The 21,322-nt window shown below is 44.1% G+C and overlaps 1 protein-coding gene across 4 annotated transcripts in view; it reads right to left on the bottom strand.

Annotated features, from left to right (window-relative positions):
• The window catches only part of DLGAP2 (DLG associated protein 2), a 399,875-nt gene that overhangs the window by 355,934 nt on the left and 22,619 nt on the right, over positions 1-21,322 (bottom strand). Inside the window, exon 2 of one of the 4 annotated variants that reach the window (XM_083495508.1) lies at positions 8,596-8,705. The exons of the other annotated variants lie outside the window; for them this stretch is intronic. Coding sequence (XP_083351634.1) covers positions 8,596-8,610 — 15 coding nt within the window. The 5' untranslated portion in view covers positions 8,611-8,705. The remainder of the gene's footprint in view (positions 1-8,595; positions 8,706-21,322) is intronic. 4 annotated transcript variants of the gene reach the window in all.

Raw genomic sequence — 21,322 nt, forward strand, 5'->3', positions numbered from 1 at the left:
ACACTGTTGCTTACAATCAGCAAAACTTGACCTGTGTGACGTTAGTATAGAAAGCAATCGGACCTGGCAATAGATAATGTCAGATATGCTTGTCTCTGCTAGCCTGTCAGAGTTAAACAAAAAGGGTTGAACAAAAGTCCTCCAGCCCATTATTAGGAAAGGCAGACTTCAACCCCCGCCAGTCTCACAAAAACAAATTGGGAAATGTTCTAAAATCCCATGTTTTGACAGCCACGACTTCAGTTACAACAGTAAGCACGCTAAAGCACTTGGGACTCCCCCCCCCCCCAATTATTTCCAGTATCTAATTGGCTACACATTTTAGAAGACCTTGGCAACTTTTAACTCAACCAGCATGTATGACAACCCACCAGAGGCTCGATATTCTTCCTAGGTTTGCTGGTTGCCTAAGGCCACAAAGACAGAGGGCTTGTCAAATCTCTGACACACCACAATAAATGGCCAGGAGGCTGTGATATGCTTGGCATCTCAGTAGTTGAATGTTCCTGTAATACAGGTGACTTTCAAGAAACAGTTTTGGGGCCTTTGAAAGTTGCACGTTCTGGGAAAGCAGGTGTTTGCTCTGATGGGGTCTGAAATGACTGAGTGACTAACTAGTAGAAGGATCTTGACATTGTGGTGGACAACCCAATGCAGCTGCTGACCTGGTCTGTGGAGGCTGTGAAAAAGGCAAATTCCATGTTGGGAATAATTCAAAAACCTCCACAAAACTGACAATACCACACAATGCAACTAGGAATATTGTGCACCATTCTGCTCACTGCACTTCAAAAAGGACATTGTAGAGAAGGAAAAGTTAGAGGAAAAGTTAGAGCGTCTCCACCTCCATCGTTCTGCCCGGACACTGAGGTTCAGTGCTGAGGGCCTTCTGGCGGTTCCCTCACCACGAGAAGCCAAGTTACAGGGAGCCAGGCAGAGGGCCTTCTCAGTAGTGGCATCTGCCCTGTGAAACACCCTCCCACCAGATGTCAAGGAGAAAAACAACTACCAGACTTTTAGAAGACATCTGAAGGCAGCCCTGTTTAGGGAAGCTTTTAATGTTTAATAGACTATTGCATTTTAATATTCTGTTGGAAGCTGCTCAGAGTGGCTGGGGAAATCCAGCCAGATGGGCAGGGTATAAATTATTATTATTATTATTATTATTATTATTATTATTATTATTATTATTAGCAATTAGTGGGGGGGGTGGCTGGAGGAAAGATTACAAAGTTGGGAACATGATAAGAGAGGCATCAAATTTTTCTTCCTCTCTCATAACCTGGGGTCATCCAGTGATTTTCTTTGCTGCACTTATATCCTGCTCTTCCTCCCAAAGGAAACCAAACAGAGGGAAGGTTCAGGACAGGCAAGAGCAAGTATTCACACAACACGTATTCAAAATATGCATTCTGCTATCGCAAGACATAGTAATGGACAGCTATAGAAGGGGATTAGATGAATTCCTGGAGAATAAAGGCTACCCATTGCTACTAGGCAAGAGGCCTATATGTTACCGCCAGTGTGGGAGGAAGTATGGCCTCAGCCAGTTGCTCAGCAACAGCAAGAGGGCTATTGTGCTCGTGTCCCGCTTTTGGGCCTCCCAAAGGCATCTGAATGGTCACTGTGGGAAAGAGGATGTTGGATTAGAAAGGCCTTTGGCTCTTCTTCTTATTCATAAGTGGAAATGAGCAATTAAGAACCATTGGCTAGTGCCAGTTATTATCTTATTTTAAAAGGTTGAAACAGTTTTACACTCTTTGTCAGCTGATAGATAACTTAATGGAGTACATTCCATTATACCTACGTTTTCACACATATTAATCAACTCCAAAGCCATCTTTAGAGCTATTTAAGACAGGACTCTCTTTTTTTTAGTCCATACAAGCAGTCCTGATCAACTATGGGAATGGAATCAGCAGCAATTTACATTACTAGATTGGGAAATGTGGGGGGGGGGTTGGGGGGTGGTTCTATTCATGAGAGGAGCAAAAGCTTTGGAAGACGATATTTCTTAGCTCTTCTAGGGAAGTGTATTTTGATCGGGAGCCATTGTGATCCTGTGGTTCTTGCTGTTCGGTCTTTGTGAATATTTCTATAATCTTCTAAGGGCATTTAATGCTGAAGATTAAACTGACACACTCATTTACTGCTGATTACAATCTCTGCGGTAGCTTTAGAATATGGTCAGTCTCCCAACAGAGAAAAATACATAGTAACGTAGCATTAAAAGCTTTATAAATGGGTAACTGATAAACAACTGCGGGAGGGAATAGAAATGTGTTTGTTTAAATCAGATATGGGAATGACTTCCTCCTTGGGGTAAGCCCTCCAGGAGGCATCTCTCTCTCTCTCTCTCTCTCTCTCTCTCTCTGGTCACACACATGTTATTTCCCCAAGACACAACCATCACCAGTCCTGCTTTCCACCCTCCTTGCGTGTTTCTGCTTTGATAATGGTCCTTATTTGTCTCGAAGGTGGATAGACAGGTCTGAGAATAAACTAACCTTTACAAAGGTAAAACCCGCAAATGTTGCTCTGCCTACTTTTGCCTTTGGCACCACACATCACTAGAATGTGGCCCCTGGAAGGCTGCCTGGAATGGAATGGGGCCCCTCGGTCTGCAAAAAAACCATTCCCTATTCCTTCGCTATGGTAACATTGGGAAGTATACAACTTCATGGGTGGAGAAATGGCTGCAAGGATTTTCTCGCCTGGTCATGGTCTCCTCTCCTTAGAAGATAACAATCAGATGGGAAGGATCCATACGACTGGCTCTGCCCACATGGTTCTGGAGGTTGAAATATTACCACAGTGGCACAGGAAGGAGCTGCAGGGACAGGACGAGCACACTGTTAGCCTGGCACATTGATGTTAGACTGGCACATTGATACCTTCGCTAGAGAAAAGAACCATCACTGGTAAGGAAAAGCAAAGAAAACCAAAATGGTTTAGAGCTTGTTTGGTGTTGAGAACTGAAATACGGTGCAAATGGATTTTGGGGGGCTTAGTTCAGAGATAAGCAAGACGACAACACATACTACCCCATGGCATGGCAGTCTAAAACAGTGCTGAAATATATATTTTGGTTTACACCTGTTTAGAGCTGTTGCAGGGGAGTGTTGGGTAAATCTAAGGAGTATAAATGTTAAAGGGAATTGCAAAACCAGGTCATGTGGCAACTTCCTGAAGCTAATCTATCTGGTCAAATGTGATGGACTCCATGGAAAGTTCCAGCTGGTGGTAAATGGTAACATAATTGTTGCATAAATAAACTACAAATTAGCTGGATAACTAAACTACAATATCTAACAGAACAGAGCAGTGGTTGGAATGTTGGGCTGGAACTGGGGGAGACTTGGATTCAAAACCCCACTCAGACGTGGAACTTTCTAGGCCTAACCTACCTCACAGGGTTGTTGTGAGGATAAAAGGAGGGTGGAGCAGGCATGTAACACCTGAGCTCCTTGGAAGGAGGTCAGGAATAAAAAATACAGTGGTACCTCGGGTTTTGAATGACTCCGTTGACAAACGTTTCGGAATTCGAATGCCAAAAACCCGAAAGTAAACGCTTCCATTTTCGAACGTGCCTCGGAAGTCGAATGGCTTCCGCTGAGGTACTACTGTATTTTTCTTGATATTGTCTGTAAATTTGCAGTCTGCCCTTTGCGCCTCAGTTTTTGAACGTTTCGGAAGTCCAACCGGAAGTCAAAAACCGAGGTTCCACTGTATATAGTAACAGGACATGTTCATGGGGGGGGGCAAGCTTTCCCCAACCCTGAATCAACAGCATGATATGCAATGTGGAGCAAAATCAAGACTTGTTCTGCTAATAAAATTTAGGGGCTCTTCCTGTAAACGAATCCTTAGCAGCAATGAACTTTAATTGCAGATGATGGGAGGAATTCAACGTAGCGCTGTGGCAATCATTCTGTCCCTGCAAGCATTTCAGCCAGCCAGATGGAACGAACCCCCCCTCCTCCCACTGTGTGCTCTTCTCTGGTTCTCCCAACAAAAAAAACCAAACTGATTGGGGGGGGGGAGTGCAGGGGCACATGGGAGGGAAAGGGGGGGGACCTCTGTTAGATTTGCATAAGTCCTTGCACAGGTTTCCACTAGTGGAACACATTACTTGAATCCAGCCCTATGATGGATTGTTATCCGTTAGCATACAGGCTCTGTCTTTCAAGATGACATTGTATATTCAAAGTATAAAGCTACATTCACGGTCAGTTCCTCTGAAATGTGTAAGACACTTCATTGCATTTGTGTGCACAGTGCAAAGATTTTTGTGTGTTTGGGGAGCGGCAGGTAGGTTGCATGATGTCTGAGTCCCTTCTGATTCCGGGATCCACAAGGGTTGAAATATAATTGAGGGTCGCATTGTTGAATGAGCCAAGCAAGGGCCAGAATGGAAGTTGCTCTGTGACAAAAGGGCAAATGAGGGGCCCCTCCCTCATCAGACTGGTGCTGAGCTAGAAGCAGCCAGAAGCCTGAGAGTATTCTTCTTGAACCCAAGGCTGTGGCTATGGGAGAAGCAAGACCTCCTAGGGTGCTAATGCCATGAGCCCCTCCATCTTAAGACTTAGCTTGTATACATGTGTCAATAAACCATATACAGTGGTGCCTCGCAAGATGAAAAGAATCCATTCTGTGATTCTCTTCGTCTAGTGGTTTTTTTCCATCTTGCGAAGAAAGCCCATTGAAGGATTAGCGGATTAGCGCTATTAGCGGCTTTTAGCGGCTTATCTGCTGATCGGATCAGCTGATAAGCGGCCTAGCAGTTTAGAAAAAGGGGGGGAGGGGAAAAAACCCGCAGGAACTCGCAAGGCATTGTCGTCTTGCGAAGCAAGCCCATAGGAAATTCGTTTTGCGAAGCACCTCCAAAACGGAAAACTCTTTTGTCTAGCGAGTTTTCCGTCTTGCGAGGCATTCGTCTTGCGGGGCACCACTGTATCCTAAAGACAGCACAGTGTCCACTGTCCCTCATTCCAAGGAAACTGAACCAAGGGTAAGCACCCAGAACCCTTGGAATCTGGCACCACTGGGAGATTGCGGGTGGTGTGCAACACTACGGTGACATCATTCTAATGATAGAAAGCTAGTAACAGAAATACAATGAATTCAACCACCACCGTAACAAGAATCAAAATCCTGCTAATCAATTACCCCTCATGATATGCTGTCTCCAAGAGTTTTTGTTGTTGTTTTTTACAAATCTGATTTTTGTTTTGAAAGACGTTTTGAGTAGATAAAACACAAGCATAGAAGAAAGCAGCTTTGAAAACATTCTTAAGCTAAAAGCCTAAAACAAAGCAAACCCTGTAATCGGGCTAGGCTGCTCATTTGCTCACGTGAATGAATGATGTTGCGGCTTATAAACACACACATGTTTTGCAAAAAGGAATTTATTAACAATATCATGATCATTTTTGTTAAGCACACACTAGGGGGTGCTGCTGTAGTATTATTTATATGGTTTTTTAAAAACGTGAGCTTCAGAGCACTTGTTTCTGAGTTTTTGCAATGCATTAAAGTCTTCAGCAGCACCAAAAATGTTAAGGGTGAGGGAATTACGATAAAAGCATGAGATAGATTAATTACTTAAGTCATTACTACATCAGAAACAATCAGCCCAACTAAATTAAAGTAACGCACCATCAGCCAGCTAATTTGAGAACAATCTTCTCCCCATAAATGTTGAACTGTGTTGGGAAGAGAGATAGGGCAGTCAGGATAAATGTTGTTTTGGGACGTCCTGGGACCTGGCAGTCTGCTTAGCAGGGGTGCCATGCGATAGCTCAGTTGGTTGGAGCATGGTGTTGATAGCACCAAGGTTGCAGGTTTGATCCCCATATGGGACAGCTGCATATCCCTGCATTGCAGTGGGTAGGACTAGAATAGATGACCCCCCTCAGGGTCCCTTCCAACTCTACAATTCTATGGTTCTATGGTGCAACTCAAAGTTTGGACCAGTAGAGATGCAGACTGGTATTTTATGGTAGCCTTTCCCAACCTGATAAGGGACGCGGGTGGTGTCCTAGAGCCTAGAACTTGCTGATCTGAAGGTCGGTGGTTCGAATCCCCGTGACGGGGTGAGCTCCCGTTGATCAGTCCCTGCTCCTGCCAACCTAGCAGTTCAAAAGCACGTCAAAGTGCAAGTAGATAAATAGGTACTGCTCCGGCGGGAAGGTAAACAGTGTTTCCATGCACTGCTCTGGTTCGCCAGAAGCGGCTTAGTCATGCTGGCCACATGACCCGGAAGCTGTACGCCAGCTCCCTCGGCCAATAAAGCGAGATGAGCGCCAAAACCCCAGAGTCGGCCGCGACTGGACCTAATGGTCAGGGGTTCCTGTACCTTTACTTCCCAACCTGATGTCCTCCAAATGTTGTAGACTATAGCTCCCATCAATGCTGGCCATAGGCTACGTTGGCTGGGGCGGTTGAAAATTGAAGCTCAACGATACTGGGATACCAGCTGCTCTCAAGTGTGTGGGGATAAGCTCCCTGCATTCTGGTGCACTTGTTTAGTTTATTCACTATTACATTTATATCCTCCAAGGAACTCAAAGTTGCATACGTGGTTCTTCCCTGCCCACCCCATTTTATCCTCACAACAATAACCCTGTGAGATAGCTTGGACTGAGGAGTGGTGCTGGCCCAAGGCCACCTAGTGAGCTTCATGGCTGACGAAGTATTTGAACCTTGGTCTCCAAGGTCTAGTCCAACATAGACCCATTGCACTTGGAACACATCTCTCTGTATCATTAGATAACTTTCCCCTGGACTACGTCAGCTGAAGTTGAGGACCTGAATAATGACTTCTCCATCCTCCACAGCTGGGACCAAGCCAGGCATGACATGGAGATCAGGTACTAGGAACACCCAAAATTGTTGGTTTGATAACCAGAAGCTACATTGGGTTGTTCTGAAGATCGGAGAAGGGAGGAAAGAGGGCACATAACCCTTTCCACTTATGGCTTTTCACTGATATAAACTCCCTGTCTTTATAAGATATTATTAGCCCAGGGGAGGAGGAATCAGATAAGTCTTATTTGACCTTTACTGGCTGACCTTTTCAGGCTGACTTTGTTACCCTGCATGAGCTCCTTAAGATGCTTCTCCCCACTCCCACCCCTTGCTTTGCTTTAAAAGCCATGATTCTTGGCTTGCTGGTGGATTTGGCTCTGGGGAGTCATGGCAGAGCAGTGGCTAGACAGTACTGGAAATTGAATACAGGTTCAAATTCCCACTAGGCTTTGAAGCTCACTGGTTAACCTTAGTCAAATCTTGACCCAGCCTGCCTCACACTGCTGTATGTACTGCTGCAGTGCCACTTGGGAGATCATTGGGTGAGGTGGGAGGGCTGTAATAATATGTCCCAGATTAAGTATAAATGCTTTTTATATATATTGTTTGTTTATCTTTTTTTGCTATTTTTCAGGAAAATTGGGGGGGAAACGAGTATACCAACATGGGTTGCATACGTCCGAATTTCCCCGGACATTTCCTGATTTCTTCCTGGACACTGCTTCCGACCGCAGTATTCCATGTATATCCAGGGAATTCCAAAAATATGGCAACCCTAACTAAAGGTGCTTGAGTTGCCAGGAGATACTGGATGGCCTCGGTCCAGTATACCTGAAGGAGCGTCTCCACCCCCATCGTTCTGCCCGGACACTGAGGTCCAGTGCCAAGGGCCTTCTGGCAGTTCCCTCGCTGCGAGAAGCCAAGTTACAGGGAACCAGGCAGAGGGCCTTCTCGGTAGTGGCACCCGCCCTGTGGAATGCTCTCCCACCAGATGTCAAAGAGACAAACAACTACCAGACTTTTAGAAGACATCTGAAGGCAGCCCTGTTTAGGGAAGCTTTTAATGTTGAATAGGTTATTGTATTTTAGTGTTCGGTTGGAAGCTGCCCAGAGTGTCTGGGGAAACCCAGCCAGATGGGTTTGAAACACGACTATATAATATATTATTATTATTATTATTATTATTATTATTATTATTATTATTATTATTCCTCTCACCCACTGCAGCTCCCATATGGCACTTCTCCCTCTCCTTTCTCACCATCCCACCAGTGCAGCAGTAGGAACCTATAGCCCCTCCAAATGTTGCTGGATCAGAACTCCCATCATCCCATGCTAGCTGGGGCAGATGAGAGTCCAGCATCATAAGTAAGAGCCCAAGGTTGCCCAACCCTGCTCTAATGAACAGGGGACAGGTCTCGCTTACTGTTCTATAGGTGTTGAGCTGCGTTGAGCACATTTGCCCAGCAGCAACAGTTGTGCTACATGAGCAATCTTGAGAACAACTGCAGATGCTATTTGCACATGGACTTCCCACCCCACAGTCACTGGAGACATGCTAGCATAGTTCTGAACCAGTAGTCTCACCAGTATACACATTCGATTTTAACTACCTTTTCACCAGCCTCAGCCCATCCATTTTTAGGCTACTCGACATAAACCAAGAGGAACCGAGTTAAACCAGTGCAAGTGACCATTCCCCAAGTACTTGTTACGGCATATTTTCTGGGCAACTGCACGACTTCAGTGCAAAAAGAAGCATTTGTCCCGGGAGGTTAACAGTACCTGAGTTGTCCCCATAATGTCTGAGCCTTGTGTGCGTTGCAGGCATTCACAAGAAGATGCAGTGGGTGAACTTGTGGCAGTTACATTCGCACGTCAGAGGATGAGAAACCCTAAGATGAGGAATGAATAGAAATGGGGGAAAACGATTTCATAGCAAAAGGCAAGACGCCCCAGCCACCCACCCATACCCCTATGCAAAAAAAGGAGAAAGAGAGAGAAAAGCGTAAGTGCATGTGGTGTTCACATAAAACAAGAGAGTAAAAAAAATGAAGGTCCCACATAGCACTTATTTCAGCTGAATGCAGCAATGGAGCATGAAAGAAGCAAGCAGAGCCAAAAGTCAAACAAATGTCCTGTACAGGATTTATAGGATTTGACTCTGAATGTATGGAAACATTATTTATTGTTTAAGGTCACTTTTATGCAAAAGAAACGGAAAGCATGCTTGGTTGTTGTTGCTGTTTTCCCCATTTGGTAGAAGCGGGGGGGTTCCAAATTTTGCTTGGACTGGATAGTATCAGATCAAGAATATTTTCAGACGCTATGGAATGATCTCAGGCAGAGGGGAGGAGATTTGTGTTGGGAGGCAACACTCCAAACCTACTCATATTCATTGACGAGCCCGAAGGCAGCCTGAAAAAGCAGTTTCAGATCTCATGGGAGACCACTCCCACCCCCAACCTAAATACAGTTTTACATATGTTCAAATGAACATAAACAGGTGAGGGTGAGGCCTTCTGCTGCATGCTTGCAGATCATCTCCAAGCCCTTGGGACTCTCCTTGGACCACCTGTGTCCTCCCTCAAGTACTTTTGCATGGCTTGAACTATGTCAATGCTTTTTTGCTCCATCTTGTGGGTGGAGAGCAGGGCTCTGACTTTTATGTGGCTGGAACGGGGGAACAAGCCACCGTTCAAAGGGAAGCACAGTTCAATGTCAATGGCTCCGCCCACTTTTTAGCCCCTGGCCCCACCCACCACTTGCATGGAGGCTCCAGAAAGTTGCCTGCAAGGGAATGCAGTCCTCTGCCAGGAAAAGGTCCCCCATCCATTAAGAACCAAATGAAACACAACCGTGTTATTTATATATTTATTTAGATGTCCCGGAAGCACCAAAATAAACTCTGGTGTGCAAATAAGTACCAGGCAGCGACGTAGCGTGGGTTGTCAGCACCTGGGGCAAGGCAAGTAATTTGCGCCCCCTAACCCCTAACCTGCCGCCGCTGCCAGCTTCTTCTTGCTGCTGCCTGGTCTGGTCTGGTGTGGTTCTCTCCCGCGCTCAGCGCTGCGCTGGGCGGCCGCTGCACTGTCCCTCCCCCAGATAGTCCCTCGCTCTCTCTCTGCACCGCACGCCTGGCACCCACCCCCTCCACAGTGGGCAGCGACCCAGCGGCTCGGATCGGATTCGCACAGCCAGCACTGCAGTGAGAGAGAGTGAGTGAGCCAGGTAGGGGCAGAGAGCTGCGAATGCGAGCGCCCCCCCCCCCAGATGTTGCGCCCGGTGCGGCCTGCCCCCCCTGCACCCCCCACGCTACGCCACTGGTACCAGGCATGTTCTGAGGGGCCAGGTTCCAAAAACTCTCCTGCCCGCTGTTCAGCAGCTGCCCTTTCAGCTATAGCCACCTTGTGCCGTTGCTGCCAATGCATCAGGTAAGTCAAAGGAGGGAGGGGAAAGGGGATCAGCAGAGAGGCAACGCTAGCATTAATGAAGCATCAACATCCCCCTCTGCCCCAAAGCAATATCCTTGCAGCTCCACATAGTTGCTCCTTGTCAGTCAGTTTCAAGAGCTCAAGCTGTCTTTCCCCCATCTCTCTCACCCAATCCAGCTTACAGCTTTTTCCACGCTGTTTAGCTCCCACCTTGGCAGGAAGGTATATACCATGTCCTGCCTACCAGGTTGTGGGAACATCAACAAAGGATCGGTACCCATTAAGCAAATAACCTTGCCTTTACCAAGCCTTTAAACATATGGAGAGATGGATTTGTCCTTTTGCTTCGCTCAACAGAACAGTGCTGCTATGGCTCCACATAGGCTAATGAGATTGACACAGAAGCCTATTAAACTGGGGGAAAGCAATATTTTAAAGGCACATTGCATATACATGAGACTGAAGCATGGGCTGTTGCTGTTTGTATGAAAGCACAGCTTTTGCGGTAAGTGTGCTGTGAATGATGGGAGGCCGAGAAGGCAGCGCTTCAGCTGGGTCCTATGCATAACTCTCGGGCTGTATCTGATTGAAGACTCATTGGAACGTTATTTTCCTTATTTCTTTTGCTGTGATAACAACAATAGCAATCTGCATGCAAAAAATCAGGTTTCCCCATACAGATCACCTGTTTGCAGGTACTCAGAATATTGTTACACAGTGAAGAAAATGTCCTGTCTGGTAAAGGATGAAATGCTTGACTGCAGGAAAACACACACACACACACACACACAGAGAGAGAGAGAGAGAGAGAGAGAGAGAGAGAGAGAGAGAAGCAAACTGGTACTGAATTTCTAAACCATTTTTTGCAATATAAAGATAGGTTTGGTTTTTTTAAAAACTCTTTTGACACCACTCCTCCTGCCCTCTGGCAATTTTAAAGTGTTAGTTTTGAAAATAAATAATTATAAATGCCATTATGGATATCTTTGGTAAGGAAAATGTCTATTTTATAGCTTTGATATTTGTATACCTATGCATGTTAACATTTTAAGGAAACATGTTTAGTCAAACATCTTATAATTGTGTGGGTGGGTGGGGGTGTTAATCTATTTTTATTCTGCAAAATAAATAATACCTTAGCAATTCAGTATCAGTTTGCTTCTCTTTAGGTGCATGTTTTCTGTAGTGTGTGTGTGTGTGTGTGTGTGTGTGTGTGTGTGTTGCTTTTCTAGCACCGGCTTGAAGCATCCCTTACTTCTCACTATTTTCTGGTAGTGCCTCTCCTTTCCCCCTGGATCAGGATGAATAGCTTTGGACTGGAACTCACAAGTCTCCTCCATGCATTAATTGTTTAATCACTCCATGCAGGTGATTAAAGAGGCTGGGCTCCCTGAACCTGGCCTTACGCTCATCTTTCCAGCTCTGCCCCACCAACCTCCACACACTGAGCAAATGTCTGAAGCGGGAGCTGACTGTACCCAATAATGAGCCAGATGGTTTTCCAAAGGCAAGTGTTAACTGACATACATGTTCAATTATTATCCCCTAGAGTAGCTCAATTATTTCAGCCTCATCTACTTAGTAATGTAACAAGGATGCTGGAAATGTAGAATCTTAACTTTAAAATCGCCCTTTGTCTAACTAAATTAGATAAAAGTTAGATTCGAGGTAAGATTAGATTTCGCCTTAAAGTTTGATATTATAATTAAAATGATATACTTGGCTGGATAGTTTTTGTTTGTTTAGATTTTTTTGGGGGGGGGGCGGGAGGGACTTCGTGTGCTATTCAAAGATTCCTGACTCCTGTTTTTATTCCATAAAATACTAGTCAGGAATATTTTGTGCAGCATACAGAGTGAGCTTTTTGGATTTCCAAAGCATCTGAAAATCAATTCCTAATGATTCAGCAAACCTAACTCCAAAGGAAACAAACGAGTTAAGCAAAAACAGCACGATAACTTAAAGGACTTCCAGTGGCTTATATTTCTTGTGAAGCTGCAACTTAGAGGATTAAAGCAGAGAAATACAAGTGCAGAGGGTTTTTATTTCATTTTTAACTGAAGTAATCACTAGTAGCATTATTTTAGTTTAAATGCTTCTCACCCAACTTTATGAACTACACTGCAGGGCTAGAACTATAAATATTTATGAATTAACCAGCTCAGCCAAAGCACATATTGAATGACTCATAAAGACCATGTCCTGGTAACGCAGCTTTGCCAAATAATCTGACATGAAGACAGAGTGTGGCTACACACACACACACGGAGAGAGAGAGAGACATAAAAGAGAGCAAGAAAATACTCAGAGGGATATTAAATGCTTAAGTGACTGTGTGGTAGCATATAATGCGTTACTCATTCTGAGCGGTCTTGAAAATAAGAACAGGATTTCTTGTAGAGCCTGTGTGATTTAGTGGATGGAGTGCTGGGTTTAGTCTGGGTTCCAGTTCCTGCTCAGGCATGACGCCTGCCAGGTTGCCTTAAGCAATTTATTATCTTTCAGCCTAATTCACTTCACAGGTACATCATGAGGACGAAGCTGAATAGCTCCAACCACTCACACCCCCCAAATCTGTGCACAGCCTGAGCTTGTTGAAGTAAGTGGTATGAACGGAATAAACTTCTCTGTTTCAATGTTGTGGCTTTTCTCTATGATCTAAAAGTGTTTCCCTCATAGATTCAGTAATTTGGAAGCATACAGCTTGATTACTGTCTCCCAGCACTTCTGTACCCCTTGCTTGATTCTAGGGTAGCCACTTAGGATGCACACCAACAAGGGCATACCTACGGGTTGTCAAGATTACCCACCACCAAGAGCACAGCACAGAAAGGGACCAGAGTGGCTAGGACCCCGTCTGCACACTCTCCTTATCAGGGGTGCAAGGAAGGGAGGGGAGGGCACGGATACAGTTCCCTGCCAATGATGCAAAGAAGCCTAGGTATCAAAACAAGGGAAATGCATTTGTGAATGGCCACCCTACTGCCCCCAAGGATTTCCTCCTGCATGGATGCAGGAGCAAGGTCCCAGTCAACAGGGCATGTTGGCAGAAGATGTCTGGGAGGCAACCCTGCAGCTGGATAAGACACATCATTTCTCCTCCCTGCAGTACAGCATGCTAAGACAGATGAGGAACAGCTGGGGAGAAACATGGCTGTCCTTATAACTGAGGAGGAGGGGAAGGGTAAAGAGGGCCTGACTGGAGTCCCAGCCAAGTCCAGGCCTAACAGGAAGAAGGTGCTAGGGGGTGGGGGAGTCCAAGGGGCTGGCCAGCCACAGGGCAAGGCCTCAGATCACACCAAATTGATGCTCCAACGAGGAATTGTATTCAGTGGGGAAACAGAACACAATGTCATACTCCGTGCCTGATAAACAACTGAATTGAACAATCCAGTGGCTGCTGTTATTTATTAAAAAAAATCTTTCCAGTAGCACCTTAGAGACCAACTAAGTTTGTTATTGGTATGAGCTTTTGTGTGCATGCACACTTCTTCAGATACTGTTATTTATGTGATTTATGTGAGGGAAGAGAAGGAATCAGGGGCATTGCACCAGCTAATTTATGTGTACAGATGCAATAATTTAAAAAGAAACACATTAAATCTCAACATAGTAAGGAAGACTGTGAAGAGGTGGCCTGTATGCTTGCTGAGTATGCTGTGCAGGAGCTGCTGCTCCTGGTGTGCAGGTTCTACTAACAGCTGATAGGAAATTTCAAGGCACCTGCTCTGATTTTCTAATCTTTAAGCAATGTTTAGACTGGACAGCCATTCAATCAGATGGCTGTCCTCTGTAAAACAGGGCACATAGCCATCCTAGCAATTGCCGCAATTTTGTAAACATCCAATGCAAATTCAATATTGGGTGTGCATGAGCTAAACGAGCTACAGAATGCACAACCAACATGTCAGCATTCCCTAAAGGTTCAGGATAAAAGCACCTTCCTTCCTTGCTTGCTGCCTTCCTTCCTTCCTTCTTTACACCAAGTCGAATCATGGGTTTATTTAGGGGAATAGCCAAGTTCATTCTCCAGCATTTCCAAGTAGGGCTAAATAAGATTCCCTGTCTGAATCCCTGGAGAGCCACAATGACAATGAATCCCACTGTCAGTCAGAAATGACAATGCAAAGATGGACCAATGGTCTAATTCTATAAAAGGCAGTTTCCTGTGTTCCAGCAGACTCTACTAGGAGCAGAAGGAGCTCTCCAAGGTCTGAAGCAGAACAACCCAATCTCATTGTTCAGTGAGGATGCTGGAGTTACACCAAAGTATGTAAATCATGGGCAAACCACAGTTCATATATGAAAGGATGCTTAGGCCTAACTTTCTCTCCCTCTCTCAAGTCCCCAGTCCTATGGGCATATGTCTTAGTAGGACACTAGGCCCTGTGTAATGGCAAAGTTGGTCTTTTTTGTCCCTGCACTGTTATCAGCTGTTATGGCTGATGGTGGAACCATAAGCGTGGAGGAGGGCATGCCAACCAATCGCCTTTAGTGCAACTCTTGTGTTCCTTTCAGGTACAAACTTAACACTCAAGCTTTATGTCAATGAAGTTGCATCAATAAAGGTCTTTTAGATAACCAGAATGAGCAGGGACTCAGTTTTAGTGCCCAGAGACAGTGTAGTCTGGAACAGAGTCTCACCAGAAAACAGAGTTGCATGCAAGTCCCTAAAACATCCCAAGATTCTACAGCCAGTGTTAGCGCCTGGTGTCAATGAGAGTAGCCATTTGAGAACACCAACCTGAGCTAACTACTGGAAAACATGGCACATTGCTGTGGCCATTGTGTGAGCATTAGCTGAAATGCAGAGGGCAGAGAAATTAAATTGGTTAATAAATAAATATAGCACAAAGCAAAAACCACCTTACAAGTCCAGTCCAGCAACTTCCTGGAGCAACATAAGAATGGCAGGAAAGACTGCTCTTCTTTCCCAACTAGAAGCACAATTGCTTTTCGTGCAACAAAATATTGTGTGTGGCTAATTACTTATCAGAAACCTGCCAGGGTTTTTGTTTATGTTTTCAAATGCACAAACATGTGCATAAATTTTAGATCTCTCAGGATTCCTCCTTAAATGTGGAGCGCGGGTTCTTCTTTAACACAAACGTGCCATGTTCCATAATATATATCAAAGTGTAATTACACCCGTAAATCTAAACGGGACACAGAAAGGGCAGATGACCCTGGGGTTTATTTCATAAAGACACAAAATAAAGTTTTATTCCAGAATACACTGGGGAGCTAGGAGTGCAATGTGCGCTACAAATTGTGGAATCGATTTCTAGTAGGCTCCTGAGAAAAGAGATAAACCTCTGGGCCTCATGATGAAGCACTGAGAAAGAACAGAAGCTGATACAGGATGTATACCGAACAGGAACATAGGAACACAAATCTGTGGACAAAAAGAATGAGTCCTAACCTTCCAGCTCAAGATAGAATGTGTTCCGAGGAGGAGGAGGAGAGGTTGTAAAATAATGGTAATGGTTTTGAAAATATAATTAGGAAACAACTATTGTCATGGACTGGTTAGATGCATAGGAATGGTGGGAGGAACCAGCTAGCGATCCCCCAAGGGAAGAAGGCTCAGAGTCAGGGGATTGGTGGGACGGCGATGAGCGGTCAGAGGGAGAAGACTGGGAAGAGGAGATGTCAGAAGAGGTAACAGGGCTTAGTGAGCGGGGGCAGCCTGTGGCAGAGAGCAGACCAGAATCAGAGCTAGAAGGTGAAGCAAGAGACTGGGATGAAGGAGGCCAAGAGTCAGAGATGAGTCAAGTTGGTGAAGAGGCCCAGGTGACAAGCTCCCCTCCCCCCCCCCCCCCGGGCCCAGAACCAGGAGAGGCATGAAGTGGGAAGAGCAAAGAGAAGCATGCAGGCACAATCTCAGATTGCTTGGGTTAAAACCCTGGGGAGGAAGGGGCTTAGGCATGGGGAGGAGAGGAGCTTCAGACCTACACAACCACTTCATAAGGGCATGACCTACCAAAGAAGAGCTGCTGTGCTCATTAGGTCCGGCACTCCTGCGCAGATCCTGTTTTTTTCTAATAAAGAGTTAACTCCACTTGCCTCATGTGATTTATTCCCCCACCCTAGTGGACCTTTGGTATCTGGAGATGACCCAGGTGGCTAACTCATTCACTTTCTTGGCATAATGGGGAATTAAAAGCAACTTAGGAGGAACAGCAGCTTGAATGCAAATGAAAGAAGAATGAGTACAACCTCTCACAGGACTAGAGATGGGAAGGCCTGGGGGGAAACCAGAAAAATGGGAGGGACAGGTTTTTCCCCGTTTCCCCCCGTTTTTTTCCAAAGCTGTTTTTTTTTCTGGGGGGAAATAAAAAAAAAAAAACCAGTTTGATATAGTTTGAATATTCCACACACTTTCCCCCACCCCCAATTTTTCCATAAAAAATGGCTTGGGGGGGAATCTGTTTTTTTTCCAATTTTTCCAGGCCTTCCCATCTCTACACAGGACAGAGCTCATTTCAGGTGCTATGCTATGAAAGTGATTGTGGTGAAGGGTGAATACTTCTTACTGCCATTGCTTCTGCGTCCAGCAGAGTTATTCTAAACTGGTGAAGAATTGGCAGCTTCTCTTGTGCAGTAGAATGGAATGAATAGGGGTAGATTTAAGATGTTTCAGAGGCTTGGGCTATACTGAACCTTTCAAAATGCTGACATTTCGAACAATTTAAACATACTAGGGAACATGATTGAATATTAAAGGATGTGTCATCACAAACCGTCCTCTGCTTAAGTCCACAAAGGCCTGAACTCAAGCCAGGATTTGTTCCCAGGCATAACTTGTTTTCAGTGCTAGAGACCAACAGTGAAATTACTGTGGGAGCTTAATGGAAAAAAAATAGTTCATTTTCAGTTACCAACCTGCTTATATTGCATGGAGATATTGGAGGTTTATGGAAGCTTGAAAACCACCCAGGAGAATTCCTTGCACAGACTTGATGGATTTTTTTGGGGGGGGGGACACCTAGATGGTGCATATGGGACATTTTCCAAATTTGACCATAGAATGGAGTACAGATATTCTTAAGAGAACTGTGGTGGTTGGAGCTTGTAGCCCAAAACATCTGGCAGGCACCAGGTTGGCAATGCCTGCTGTAGAGCCTTAACACTGCTCTGCAAGACACATCAACCTGTTCCCCAGTAATAACCAATATGTTCCATCCAGTCCCCCAAGTAATGTATCACATAGAATTCTCAGTGCTGTTTATTGGCTAAAACAAACAAACAAACAAATGAAAACCATTCCAAGTCATACCTCCAGAACTATGTACCACTTCCTCTCTATACCTACTACCAGCCAACCAAATTACAATATTGGCATATATGTTAGACTCATTGGATGCCTTCCTTACAACGGTATACATGATTTTACGTAACAGAGTGGATAAAAAATGAGATACTGCAAGCAATCTATTATTTGCAACACCGTCATTTATCCATTTTGCTTGTATGCATCCATGCCATTTAAGTGAATGATGTTCTCCTACTATCTATCTACTTCTAAACACATATTCTAAATATCTATTCTAAAAATATTATTTATGGTTACACACAAGAAGAGGGGCACAAGAAGAGGGGTGCTGTCACTCACTGTAGGCAATCCTGAGCAATTTGAAGCAATGGCCCAAATCAGTACAAGGTAACTTACTTATGTTCCTGCGTTGGGTATGAGATAATACAAGGTAGGATCAGGGAAGTTGAAGCAGGAAAGTTAGGCACCTCTTCTGAAGCCGTTTTTCTCAACAAACAATACCTAAAGTGTTGGATCTATTTCATGTGCATTTTCTGTTTTTATTTACATTCCCACTATTTATATTTTAACCTGCCAATCTGTAGTAACCTGTTGCTTCCATGGAACATATTTTGTTTTGGTTTTTTTAAAGATATTTATTAGACATTTTCAGACAATGGAAAGTTACAAAATTATAGATAAAAAAAATAAAAAAGCATAACAATACTAAAAGACAAAACAATACCAAAAAAAATACAAAGACAAAGCACATTCATGTCTTATACTTCATTTACTTGTTTCCTGACTTCCTCACACACCCCTCTTCTGTATTCCAGTTCACATAGTTAGTTCAGCAAATCCTTACCCTCTATCATTTATCTTTACTTATTGTCTTAACCTATTATAACTATATATTCCCAGCCATTGTCAATCCGCATTTACATATTCTTATTCATCTTTTTACCAATACCGCTTAATTTCAATCCAACATCCCTTCAACATTCATTAATTTTACAGTATTTCTGCAAATAGTCTTTAAACTTCTTCCAGACTTCTTCCACCACCTCTTCTCCCTGATCTCGGATTCTGCCGGTCATTTCTGCCAGTTCCATGTAGTCCATCACCTTCATCTGCCATTCTTCCAGTGTGGGCAAATCTTGTGTCTTCCAATACTTTGCGATCAATATTCTTGCTGCTGTTGTTGCATACATTAAAAAAGTTCTGTCCTTCTTTGGCACCAATTGGCCGACTATGCCCAAGAGGAAGGCCTCTGGTTTCTTCAGGAAGGTATATTTAAATACCTTTTTCATTTCATTATAGATCATTTCCCAGAAAGCCTTAATCTTTGGGCACGTCCACCAAAGGTGAAAGAATGTACCTTCAGTCTCTTTCCAACATTTATTATCGGGCAAATGATAAATTTTTGCAAGCTTGACTGGGGTCATGTACCACCTATAAATCATTTTCATAATATTCTCTCTTAGGGCATTACATGCCGTAAATTTTATACCGGTGGTCCACAACTGTAACCATGGAACATATTTTGGACACCTATTGTTTTTATTGCTATGACTGTAATGTATGTTCCTTCTATTGTGTTTTTATTGAGTTGAATCTGTGAGCCACTTTTGGTTTGTCTCTGGTTAATAAGTAGCATGCAGTGTGCTGTATTGACTAGGATCTGGGAGACCAGAGTTCAAATCCCCAGTGAGCCATGTAGCTCAATGGGTTACCTTGGTCCAATTGCAGTGTCCCAGCCAGGCCTACCCCACAGGGTTGCTATGAAGATAAAACGAGGAGAGGAAGAAGTGTGTGTGTGACCTTACGCTCCTTAGATGAAAGGTGGGGTAGAAATGTAAAAATAAAATTTAAAAGTAGATAAATAAAAGCAACCATCCTATGTTGGCTAGAGTGAACAGAACCCCTTATGAGTAGGCCCCTAGTCCTGCTTGCGGGCATAATAACCTGGGATGCTTACAGGTTTAGACTTGGACTGAGGATACCCAAGTTCCAACCCCATTCAGGCACAAAGCTCAGTGGCCACCTTGGGACACTCACAGTCTCCCAGCCTAACCTTTTGTAAGAATAAAATGTCAGGGAGCATTTTACACTGTTCTCTTGTTGCTTCCCTAACAGTTAATTTCTGCATTTCATTTCGGCTTTCACACAATAAGAAAGCCACTTCCAGAAACATAGCCTTCATTTCTGTGCTATTTTCAAACAGATGCTTTTCTGGAAGCAAATGTCATGTAAATGAGTGGGAAACCTATGCTATACTCTGCTATATTTCCAAAGTGACTTTTAAGTCATGTGAAAGCTGAAATATCATGCAGAAATTAAGAGTTAAGGAAACAGAATAAACTGATATATGACTGCAGCCCATGCATGCTGAGCTCCTTATAGGAAGGAATATAAAGGAAAAACATGGGCTACTTATAAACGCCATCTCCAACTCCTCGAAAGATTCCATCAATGGTGTATCCAAAAAACTGTACACATCACTTGGGAAGACAGGGGAACGAATGCCAGTGTACTGGAAGAAGCAAACATCACCAGTGTCGAAGCAATGATTCTTCAACATCAACTTCGTTGGACTGGTCATGTTGTACGTATGCCTGATTATCATCTGCCAAAGCAACTACTCTATTCCCAACTCAAGAATGGAAAGTAAAATACCGGTGGACAACAAAAGAGGTTTAAAGACGTTCTCAAGGCAAATCTCTTAAAAAATCTAACACAAGTACTGATAACTGGGAAACACTGGCCTGTGAGAGCTCCAATTGGAGAACAGCCAATACCAAAGGTGTCATGGACTTTGAAGAAGCACAAACTCAGGGCAAAATGGAGAAGCGAGCTAAGAGGAAGGCAAACCATCACCATGATCAACTCCCACTTGGAAACCTATGTCCCCACTGTGGAAGAACGTGTGGATCCAGAACTGGCCTTCTCAGTGACTTATGGACTCACTGTTAAGACCGTCTTCATGGAAGACCATCATACTCGGCTACAAGTGATCGCCAAAGAAGAAGAAGAAGAAATGTAATCTATCTAATCCTTCTGACACATTGCTTGTGGGTCATGCATTGTCAGCTTCACAGTCAACAGATGTTCCTAGCTGAAGCAGAATAGTTCAAGTAGATCATTGGCACAAAATTCTAGGAATTCAGTCCTGTTTAGGTTGAGATCAACACTACCAGTTTTTGTAAAACTGAATTCTACAATACCTTTGGGGAGGGGTCCATAAGTATCTATAGGTGTTTGTGGTTATTGGTTTGTTTCTGGGTGTGTTGTTTTAACGTATTTTGTGTCCAGATGTCAAAGAGAAGAACAACTACCAGACTTTTCAAAGACATCTGAAGGCAGCCCTCTTTAGGGAAGTTTTTAATGTTTAACAGACTACTGTATTTTAATACTTTGTTGGAAGCCGCCCAGAGTGGCTGGGGAAACCCAGCCAGATGGGTGGGGTATAAATTATTATTATTATTATTATTATTATTATTATTACTACTACTATTATTATTATTATTATTATTATTATTATTACTACTACTACTACTACTACGACTACTACTACTATTACTATTTTGCCCACTCCCCTGTGATCTTCAGGTGAAGGGTGGTGTCAGGGAACTGCCATCAGTGCCGGAGGGAGAGAGCAAGCTCCAGAGGGATCCCAGAGAGCATCCCGGGATTGGGAGAGGCAGCCCATCTTCTGGGGAAGAGAATCAGCTTAGCTCCAGTGGAGAAGGGGGGCAGATGGGGGAATCAGAGAGGCGGTCACATGACTCCTTGCCGGGGACCAGTGGGGAGAGGAAGGGTCCTC

Source organism: Podarcis liolepis, assembly GCF_965112155.1.
Source record: "Podarcis liolepis genome assembly, chromosome: 3".
NCBI lineage: Eukaryota > Metazoa > Chordata > Lepidosauria > Squamata > Lacertidae > Podarcis > Podarcis liolepis.